Source organism: Manacus vitellinus, unplaced genomic scaffold (assembly GCF_001715985.3).
Source record: "Manacus vitellinus isolate BGI_N305 unplaced genomic scaffold, ASM171598v3 scaffold_25_pilon, whole genome shotgun sequence".
Lineage (NCBI taxonomy): Eukaryota > Metazoa > Chordata > Aves > Passeriformes > Pipridae > Manacus > Manacus vitellinus.
In genome coordinates this window covers 9393458-9404397 of record NW_021939882.1, presented here as the reverse complement: position 1 = coordinate 9404397, position 10940 = coordinate 9393458, and the positions used below count along the sequence as shown (strand labels likewise).

The 10940-nt window shown below is 60.9% G+C and overlaps 2 protein-coding genes across 2 annotated transcripts in view; one reads left to right on the top strand and one right to left on the bottom strand.

Annotated features, from left to right (window-relative positions):
* Positions 1 to 417: 417 nt before the first annotated feature.
* LOC115307529 lies at positions 418 to 9280 on the bottom strand. Its single transcript, XM_029960198.1, is given in 14 exon segments — positions 418 to 564; positions 788 to 1005; positions 1207 to 1298; positions 1573 to 1686; positions 1765 to 1905; positions 2079 to 2161; positions 2808 to 2885; positions 3008 to 3133; positions 3481 to 3603; positions 3868 to 3938; positions 4219 to 4270; positions 6881 to 6961; positions 6964 to 8233; positions 9181 to 9280. Coding segments are annotated over 13 exon segments (2586 nt in total). The 5' UTR covers positions 8224 to 8233; positions 9181 to 9280.
* TMCO6 (transmembrane and coiled-coil domains 6) overlaps positions 8366 to 10940 on the top strand; it is a 10075-nt gene continuing 7500 nt past the window's right edge. The window contains exon 1 of the mRNA XM_029960197.1: positions 8366 to 8489. Coding sequence (XP_029816057.1) covers positions 8366 to 8489 — 124 coding nt within the window. The remainder of the gene's footprint in view (positions 8490 to 10940) is intronic.

Here is a 10940-nt window from a genome sequence, read left to right as displayed (position 1 = left end):
GTGAGCTCCCACTCACCGTGTCACCCCTAGGCCGTGGCCGTGGCTGTGGCATTTCACTTTGGGACAGCTCCTCCAGCAGCTCCTGCCCTGCACTGGCTGGAGCTCTGCTGTCCCCTCCCTGGCTGCTCCCGCTGTCACCTCGTCCTGCATGGGGACAGGGGAGGAGGATGAGTGTGATGTGGAAGCTGAAGAAAGCCACTCAAATGGAGGGGGGAGGCCTTTCCCACCCTGTAGAGCCATGCTTCGTGCCCACATATCCGCTACCCAGGTGTGGGATGCGTGTCTGGCCCCGTGCTCCGGACCTGCTGGCTCCAGGGTGGCACTGGTCTGGGTCCCAGGCTGGCCTGGTGCTGTATTCCCTGCAGAGACATGGTCCTGTGGGAGCAGGACAAGATGTTACAGGGACACAGCCATGATTCAGGGCTTCTCCTGCACCTGGGCTGTCCCTGGGTGAGGGGGCCTGGCCTGACCTCTGCCCACCTTGGCACTGGGCTGATGCATCTCACTAGACTGGAGCACCTCAGCCGCCGCCTGCTTCTTCTCCCACCTTTGACTCTTCAGCACCTGGAAAAGGGGGCTGGGGGTCCTCACTGGGATGCTGCAGACCTCCAGGCCTGGCACAGCTCCTGGGACACATCCCACCCCTCCATCTCACCCCCTGGGCAGCCCCAGCCCCAGCCCTCAGTGCCTGACAAGGGCCTTGGCACCAGGATGGAGCCCAGACCTCACCCGAGCAGGGGAATCGGTGCCATCCTGGTCCCACATGGATCCAGGGGTGTTCCCCCACCTGCAGCTCCCTCAGGGCTCTCCGCAGCTGGGCCACAGCTGTCCTCTGCTCTGGGAGGGCAGTTCCAGCCAGGAGCTCCACCCGCAACCCTCGGATCTCCCTCCGGCGCGCCGTGATCTCCTCCGCAGGGTCCCAGAGCGTGGCAGAGATGGTCTTGGCCAGCCCCTTCACCCTCTCAGCCAGCCCCAGGGCTCCCAGGATCTCCTCCCTGGAGGTGTCTGGGAGAGCAGCAAGCCCTGGGTAGGGGCCGTGGGGGGACACCAGCACGGGAGGTTCTGGTACGATGGGGATGAGTGGAGCCGGTGTCCGGCTTCCAATGACTGCGAGTGTTCCCGGGACTGAGTGCCAGGCATGGGGCAGGATGGGGGGAAACATCAGGGAGGGGGCACCCCGAAGTGTGTCCCTGTCCCAGGGACTACCTGGCAGTGACACACACAGCAGCAGGAAGGTCAGGCTGTTCCCCTCCAGCAGCCGCTCCACAATCCAGGGCTGGCAGCCCGTGTCAGGTTCCCTGCACGTGGAGTGAGAGGCACCCTGGGATGGCACTGGCATCCACGTGCCAGGCAGGCTGAGCCCCGACCCACAGGAGCCCAAGGATGAGTTGGTCACACTGGGAGGGAGCCCACATCCCCAAGGGGAGGTGACAACCCCTTTGGCTCCCAGCCACGGGCTCCCTGTGGGGTATCAGGGTCTCTCCTGCTTCACCTCTGGGTACAGAATCCCTGCAGCCTGGAGCAGGCACACGGGGAGCTGGAGGGGGGGCATGGCTCAGCCCTGGTACGTACAGCCTGGGGCAGGGCCCCGTGGCCCCCGGGGACACCAGGATCCTGAGGGCCGAGCGCTGGCACCTGCCACCCTCCAGCTCCCGCTCCACGGTGAGAGTGAAGAGGCTGCCGGCCCTGGGGAGAGCCCAGTGTGGGAGCAGAGCTTCCAGAGCCACCCCAGCGCCCCACAGCCCAATCCTTCCCTGCCCTCACCCCTGCACCGGGTGCCCATCTGCGAGGGGCTGCCGTGCACACCCCTGGGACAGCGCTGGGATGGCACCCAGCCCCCTGGCATAGGCACTGATGGCAGCTTGGGCATCGGGCACGGCGATTTCCGTGGCCTCCTCCACCATCCTGGAAGCAGAGAGGACAAGAGTGAGCGAGGAGGGCCATGGGCACCCACCCCCTGCATGCCCTGGGGGATATGTGCTCCCTGGGCATTGTGTTCCCTGCCCAGCCCTACCCTCGACATTGGGGTTCCAGCCCCCCAGGAGCACCTGCCCAGCCACGGGGCACCAGGTACCTACAGGCCCAGGGGTGTGACATCCATCACTTGCAGGGCTCGGCCATCAGGATGGAGCAGGTCCCAGGCTTTGTCGTGGGTACTGACCTGGAAAGGGGGGCTGTGTAAAGGCAGGGGGGCAGGAAAAGGGGGCTGCTGGCATCCAGCACTCCCCAGGGGCCTGGGCTGCTTGTGGCTGTGCACAGGTGAGGGCTGAGAAGGGCTGATCCTGGGGTCACTCCCAGATTTTTCATCCCTGGGGCCAGGGAAGGGCAGAGCCCTGGGAATGCCCTGTGTGGAGCTTGGCAGGTCCCTGGCAGCATCCCAGAGCCAAAGGGCAGGGCCCAGCAGGGTGGCAGGAGCTGGCATCACTCCTGTGCCAATCAAGGTCACACAGAGTGACCTTCACAGGGATCAGTGACTGGCAGGAAAAGCCCAGCCATGAGATGGGCAGGAAGGGGTTTGAGGTCTCCCCTTATCCCACTAGGCTGCTGGAACCTGGGAGACGCTCCGTGGGCAGCCAAGGCTTCCCACACCTGGCAGGTCCTGGAAAGAGGTGAGAAAACCTGGGATTCAAAGATCTCCAGCTCCTGGTCACCCTCAGGATGAGGGTACTGGATGCCAGTATGTAATAAATCCTATAATATATAATATATATAGTGTAATACATGCCCTTGGCACAGCAGGGTCTGGGCAGCTGCAGAGGGGAAATGGGACCCTCATTCCATGACATCCTGCCTTGCTCCTGCCATACCTGGACCAGGCTGACTGTCTGCAGGCTCCGTGTGTCATCCCCCAAGGCCTCCAGTTCTTGGAAGATGGTGTCAATCACCTGGGGACAAGCTGGGAGCTGTTGGTCTCACAGCAGGCGGGATCGGGGCCCATTGGGTGACCCAGGAGCCCAGCACGGCTGTGCTGTCACCCCTCCCTGTCACCTCTCCCCTGTGCCCTCACCTGCCAGATGACACTCTGGAAGGGCAGCTGTGTCCCAGGGCCGTGGGGGTCCCACAGCAGCAGGGACACGCTGTAGCCAAGGGGAACCAGGGCCAGCTGGGGTCTTGCCAACTCCAGGACCTTCTCCTGGCAGGAGAGACGTATCCAGGAGAGCAGGGATGGCATGGCACAGAGGGCATTGGCATGGATCAGGGCAGGGCAACACATGATGAGGCACAGGTATCCCAGCACAGGTGTCCCAGTATGGATGGCATGGTGTGGACACACAGCACGGCATGGATGGCGTGGCATGGCACCACACCGAGAGGGAACAGGGAAGGGATGAGAAACACCCACAGAGCCCTCCATGGGACCCAGCCCCGTGTCCCAGCAGTGCCTGTGACCCCCGAGGAGCTGGCAGTGCCCCTGGGTGTCCCAGCCCGTGGCTTGGGCCAGCACGTCCCTGGCACAGAAGGACTTGGGGCTCACAGTACCTGTCCTGCATCCAGGTGGAAAACTCCATCGACAGCCAAGCTGCTCTCCTGGCACAAGGGATAATGTTCAGCTTTCCCCCATCCCAGCACGACCAGTGCAAGGTAAAGGAGGAACTGGGCACACTGGGAGGGAGATGGCAGGGGTGGCACAGAGGGCCTGGCACAGGCAGGGATGAGGGGAGATCCCCTCCCTTCCCCTGCTGTGTGGGAACCCCCAGGAGCCCCCAGGGGTGTAAGACAGGACCTGCCCAAATCCTCAGCAGCCACCAGGGTCCCAGGAGAGGCAGGTGGTGGGACAGAGCCCCTGCTCCCACCTGGTCCCCCAGGGCCCCTCATACCCTGGATGTCCCTGTCCCTGAGGGATGTCCCTGTCCCTGCCACTCTCACCTGGGGCTCCTTCCCAGCGAAGAGGAGCTGCAGGGTGTCCTCAATGCCATCTGCCCAGCTCTCCCCCGGCCCTGAAAACACTGAGTGTGGGGTGGGGTGGGCATTACCCCTATCTGCCCACACTCTGTCCTGCTCCCCTTGCTGTCTGGGGGGGTTCACATCATTCCTGAGCCCTCCCACTATGGCTCAGAGTCACCAGGGTGGGGAGGACACTCCCTCCCCATCAGCCCAGGCCAGGCCCACCAGCGTGGCCAGTGGTTCCAGTGCCACCACGGCTGTGGTTGCCACCCTGGTCCCCTGTTCTCTGCTGTGGGGGTCCAGGTGAAGGCTCTGGCATGTCCTGAGCTCTACCTGCTGCCTGGTGGAGTCCCACGGCCGCTCGCACGCTGACATCCTGCTCGGCCTGCTGGGATAGAGGGGAATGATCCAGATCCTGCCCTGGGATGGAGGGGGAATGAGCTGGGCCCTGCCCCAGGATGGAGGGGGAATGATCCAGGCCCTGCCCTGGGATGGAGGGGGAATGAGCCGGGTCCTGCCCCAGGATGGAGGGGGAATGATCCAGGTCCTGCCCTGGGATGGAGGGGAAATGAGCCGGGTCCTGCCCCAGGACAGAGGGGGAATGAGCCGGGTCCTGCCCCATGCACTCAGCACCCACCAGGCACTGGATGAGCCCCCAGGGAGCTGGGCAGCCCCCGGCCACACCACACCAAAATCAGGGGACAGATCCCTCCAAACTGCCCTGGCATGTCCCCCACCATGGCACTCACCTCCCCAGCGTCCATGGGCACCTCAGCAGGAGCAGCAGCAGCTGCTGTTTTGGCCAGGGCAGGGGATGGGGTTACACAAGGTGGTATCCTGTTCTCCTGCATTATTGATGGGAGTCAGGCACAGCCATATGGGCAGAGGTAGACCCAGCCCAGAGGCACCGTGTTCCAGAGGCTGAGCCCTGCTGGCCAAGGAATCAGCAGCACCATGGGAGGCAAGTGGGTGCCTGGAGCCACTCACACCATTGGTGTGCTCCTGATTCCAAGAGGGACATCTCTGCAAGTCATGGATGGGAGATGAGGAACCTTGGGCTGTCATGAAGGTTTTCTAGGCATGGGAAGAGACCACAAACCACAGAAACACATTTACTGGAGATGAGTCACAGCAAGAGAGCACAGAAGGAAACGCCAAAGCTGAGGGTCTCCGGGGTCTGTGGAAACACAGATGGTGGGAGACAGGAGAGAGGTCCCAGGACAGCCCCACCCCTGCTTTTGGACAGGACCAGGCACGATGAGGAGATGCACACGGATCCCTCCATTCGCCACCATTCCCCATGTAGAAGACAACCAGTGCCCTGCCTCCCCAAAACCCCCCTCACCTGTGCCTCAGGTGTGAGGGTGGTGCCAGGTGGACACAGATGGAACAGGCAGCACTGGGAGCTCCATCAGGAGCGGTATTGGGGGCATGTTGGGACTTGGGCAGTTGGGCAGTTGGAGTTGACCATAGGGAAAACCCCCCTGGGAGGGTGCAGCCCTGGGACAGAGCATGGCATGGGGCTTTGAGGGGTTCCCCAGAACCTGGCTGGGCAAAGCCACAGCAGGATAATACTGTGGGTGCCTGCACCCCAGGCCCTGTGCAGCCACCCTCCTGCTCCAGCCTTGGGTCTTCCCACATTCTGGTTTTCCTCCATTCCCAGCCAGCCCAGCCCGTGTTTGCTCACAGGTCACATATACATACCTGTGCACAAACAGAGCAGAGAGGGAGGGACACAGAAAATACCCAAGAACTTCACCCCAGAAAATAGCCAGGACCCTAATGAGAAGGCAGGACAGGTCAAGGGGATGAAGAGCAGGGCTTGGCCAGGTGAGCTCTGCCAACCTGCAACCAGTCCCTTCTTTTAACAAGGGCCTGGAGGGACAGGACAAGGGGGAATGGCTTCATACTGTCAGAGGGCAGGGTTAGATGAGATATTGGGAAGGAATTCTTCTCTGTGAGGGTAGGGAGGCCCTGGCACAGGCTGCCCAGAGAAGCTGTGGCTGCCCCATCCCTGGAGTGTCCTAGGCCAGGCTGGACGGGGCTTGAAGCAACCTGGGCTAGTGGAAGGTGACCCTGCCCATGGCAGAGGGTTGAATGAGATGACCTTTAATGTCCCTTCCAACCCAAAAGATCCTGTGATTCTATGATTCCCCCAGTCCCCATTTTCCCATGCCTTTCCCTTCCCCACTCACCCCTTCCTTTTGATCCTTCCCATAAGCATTCCCCATTGTCCTGTATTCCTCTGCTCTCCCTCAGCACCCCATAATCAATTTTCTCTTTACTACGAGGTATTCTCTGCATAAACCAGAATAAGCCCATTTTCCTCTTTTCACAAAAAGTTTCTGGTTGAACGTCCTCAAGGTCACACCAGAGGGATGTGTCCATCGGTGCCTCTGGAGCTCGGGTCTTGGCTGCTCCTCCTCGTTGGCATTTGTGTATGGGGGTGTTTAATTTAGTTATTTTTCTGTCTTTGTGGGTTTTCTCTTGTGCTGAAGAGCAGCAAAGCAGCATCCTCACAGACCAAACATCCTGGCCCAGGCACAGCCCCAGGTGAGGAGATGGAGGACCAGCAGAGGGGCCACAGAGGCTCCAAGGATGGCTGGAAGGGGGGCTACAAGGTGTTGTGGGGGTCTGGGCAGGGAACACCAGACCCCAGAGAGTTTTGGGGCATCTGAGTGCCACCAGTGGGAATATGATGGAGCTGAATTCTTCTTATCCGGGGCAGGTGACATCGCAGGGGCAATGGGGGCATGTTTGGGCTTGGGGAGCTGGAGCTGGCCACAAGGGAGGGTACAGCCCTGGGACAGAGCATGGCACGGGGCTTTGAGTGAGGGGTGCCCCAAAACCTGGCTGGGCAAAGGCACAGTGGGATAACATTGCCCAGGGCAGCCCGGGCTGGGGACACCGAGAGAGCCCCTCACTTGGGGGGCCTGTGAGCCTTCCCTTGGAGCTCCTGTGTGGAAGCACTGCTGGGAAGGCTCCGACATCTCACCCTGCGGCAGGGCCTGGCCCTGAGCAGGCAGAGGGCCCCTGCCAGGCCCAGCAGGGCCAGGGCCACGCAGAGCGGGGCGACCCAACGGCGGCGCGGTGACACCGCAGCACCGACACCGCACCCACCACCCGCCACCCTGGTAGCCGCGGCGGGGACTGGCACGTGTAGTCCTGTGGCCAGCCCTGCCCCAGGTGCCCCATAGCTGCCAGTGCCTGCAGCCCCCCAGCCCCAGAGCACGAGCAGTTGAAGGGGTTGTTGGCCGCAGTCACGTCCTGCAGGCGCCCCAGGAGCGTCACCTCATCCCAGGGCAGCTCCGCGATGGAGTTGTTGTCCAGGTGGAGGGTGTCCAGCACGGGGTAATTCCTGAGGGAGGGGACGGCCTGCAGCAGGTTTTGGCTCAGGAAGAGCTTCTTCAGGGAGCTGAGGGAGATGTCCACGGCACGGAGGTGGTTGTGGCTCATGTCCAGCACCTCCAGGTTGGGAGGCAGAGGTGTCAGCACTACCTCCAAGCCAGTGTGGGACAGGTTAAAGACCCGGAGGGATGCTGGCCACTGGCAGGAGGAGGATGGGTCTGCCATGAGCTTGTTCTGGCTGAGATTGAGATTCTGGAGCCCCTGCAGCAGCTGCACACCCTCACACACACTGTGGTAGGACGTCAGGTTGTTGTGCTGCAGACTCAGCACCTGGAGCTGAGGGAAAGCTCCCTGGCAGAAGGCAGGTGTCAGGCTCCCATCCCCGAGGCTGTTTTGTGCCAGGTCCAGGGTGTGCAGAGCTCCGAACACCTTTCCAATGGCACAGGGCAGGCTGGTGACACTGGAGCTGGTGACAGCCAGCTCCTGCAGTGTCTCCAGCCACGTGCTCAGGCTGGAGAAGGCCTGTTCATTGCCCATCAGCGGGGCAGATGTCACGTTGTTGAAGCTCAGGGACAATATGGGCAAGCTCTGGTCATCCATTCCATGCCAGTCACCCGTGCCCTGGAAAACACAGCTGTCAAACGCCAGCTCCTTCACGTGGGTGTAGGAGAAAAACCTCAGCACACGGGCCAGGAGGATCTCAGGCACCAGCACATCAGCAATAATTACTTTCTGGATGATGAGGGAGCCCAGAGTCTCAATGGTAGAGTCATCCAGGTCCCTGATGGGGAAGGCTATGTATTTCTCCAGCTCTCCCCCCCGAAACTCCACCACGGTTGCAGCGAGGCACTGGATGAGGCTGCCCGCGGTCTCCTCGGTCAGGTTGTAGCACACACAGCGCTCCTGGGTGCGGTTGAAGTAACACCTGTTTCTTCTGCCTTCTGCCCCCAACAGCCCCAGCCCCAGGAGGAGCAGAACAGCCACACTCATGGTGAACAACCTGAAAATGAGGGGGAACAGTGAACAGCAAGTGAGGGGACTTGCAGGACTCCCATCCTGGCTCGGGCACGTTCTGCCCTGCAGAGCCACCCCTCGGGGACATGGCACTGCCCTCATTGCTTCTGCACACCCCATGGGCACCCACCTGGCTACTGAGGGCTACCTGACTGGCTATGTGACTCGAGGCAACACTCAGACCAGCAGCCAACACCCAGGAGCTACACCTGTGCCACCCTCTCTGTGGCAGGGAGCCAGTGGTACTGGTCCCATCCCACCTCAAAAGCAGGGTGGCTCCTGAGGCTCTGCACTGTCCTGCCTGGGCTGCCTTGTTGCAGGCTCCTGCTCCTAAGTGACCAGGGAATGCCGTGGAATCGGGAGAAACTAGAAATGCCAAGTTACGGACAGGGAAGCCAGATGTGTCAGTCTGACCATGGGAAGGGAGAACCCCAGCTCTGCTTGTTCCTCTCTAATCTGGGGCAGGAAATTGCAACAGAGGGCTTCATGGTTTCCCTCTTCTCAGCCAGTAGTTTGATTCATCACCAGCCCCCAAGGGGATGGTGGAAAATGACCTCTGAGGGTCCCTACAGGTCCCTGTCAGCACCAGGCACTGCTGACAGGAGAATCTGGTCACCAGATTGCAAAAAAGGCAGCAAGCAGAGATTAACGGCTCCTGAAAATGTGCTGACTCAGCTGTGTAGTGGTGGGGGGTCTTGAGGGTCCCCAGTACAGCCTCCTGCTTCTGGCAGGTCTGTGCCGGCACCAGCCCCGATCAGCCACAGCTTTTTTTGGCTACATCCCAAAATCCTCCAAGGATGGATCCCTCCCTACCTCTCTGTGTCGCGGGGCTGCACCACCCTCCCGGGGAGAAACTCTCCTCCAGCACCTGCACCAAGCCCCCCTCACTTTGGGGGACAGCGGGATCAAGGGTGAGTTTTTCCAGTGACTCACCAGCCGGCTCAGAAATGTTTCCTTCCCTCACGTCTGCTTCCTCTAACCGCTGCCAAAACCAGGGATGAGGCAGGGCCAGGCACTCCAAGTTCTCAGCTCTCTCCGGCACCTGATCTCCCCCTGCCTCGGGCCGGATGAGCCCCCGGTGCCTGGGGGGGTGTTCCAGCCGCCGATGGCGCTCCCGCAGCCCGCGGTTGGATCCACGCGGTCGGGACCGACGGACACCCCGGGGCGGGCTCCCGGGCACTGCCCCTGCGCCCTCGGCGTGACTTCCTGACAGGGCAGCGCCGGCCGAGCCGCGGGAAGCAATGCGCCGTGCAGCAGCCGCCCGAATCACCTCTGCTTCGCTGCCCCGCGGGCTGGGCAGGGCTGTGGTCCGAGTGCCAGCTCTGCTCGCTTTCCCGGGAAGGGGCACGGAGCGGAGTGTGGTCAGGATTCCCCAAAGGCAGTCTCAGGATCAGCCCTTTCCTTCCCGATGCTCTGGGATCGCTGTGCCTCAGAGCCCACTGGCAGTGAAGAAGGGTACAGGACTGTCATAGCTGGCATCCAGACCATCCCCAGGGTTGTTCCACGTAGGATGGGGATGGGACCAGCTCCATGCTGCACAGGGCACTCCCTCACCCAAGGCAAGCTGACAGCTTGGCCAAGGAACTCGTATCACTTGCCCCGTGCTCCTCTGGCAGCTGGTGGCTGTGCCTGCTCCGAGGGGTTAAGAGTGGAGACCACCAGGCATTTGGAAAGATCCAGAAGTGTTCAAGACACAGCTGGATGTGGCACTCAGTGCTCTGGTCTGGTTGAGAAGGTGGTGATGGGTCAAAGGTTAGACTTGATGGTCTTGGAGGTCTTTTCCAATATCAGTGATTCTGGGATTCTGGGATCTTTCAGGAATTTTTTTCTTTCTTCCAGGGATTTCTCTGCCTGTGTTGGATATGGAAAGGGCTTCAGGAAGGCAACAAAGCTGCATGGTTGGACACTGCCATTCCCAGTTTGTTGTTGGTAATGTGGCATAACACATTAGTGCCACAACAGTTGGGGCTGGAGCTGCCTGTCCCACGCTCTCTGGCATTCCTGTGGAGAGGGATTCAGCAATTCCATGATTTCTCTTCTCCGTCCTTGGGTTACATGAAACTCCTCTGCACGGGAAGGATGTGGAGCTGCTGGAGAGAGTCCAGAGGAGGCCATGGAGATGCTCCAAGGGCTGGAGCCCCTCTGCTCTGGAGCCAGGCTGGGAGAGCTGGGGGGGTTCACCTGGACAAGAGAAAGTTCCCGGGAGACCTCAGAGCCCCTTCCACTGCCTAAAGGGGCTCCAGGAGAGCTGGAGAGGGACTGTGGATAAGGGATGGAGTGACAGGACAAGGGGGAATGGCTTCCCATCGACAGAGGGCAGAGTTAGATCCGATATTGGGAAGGAATTCATGACTATGATGGTGGTGAGGCCCTGGTACAGGTTGTCCAGAGAACCTGTGGCTGCCCCATCCCTGGAAGTGTCCAAGGCCAGGTTGGATGGGGCTTGGAGCAACCTGGGCTAGTGGAAGGTGTCCCTGCCCATGGCAGGGGGTGGAATGAGATGAGTTTAATGTCCCTTCCATGCCAAACCATTGTGTTATTCCATCAAACTGCTGCTGTGTGCACCGTGGAAAAATCACCGCTGCCCTCTGAGCTCCTGTCACTGCCCCTTTTGGCAGCTCTGTCAGCTTCTGGCCACCAGCTGCAAATTCCCCAAACGCTTTCCTGAGGAAGCCCGAGCTCCTCTGCCCCTC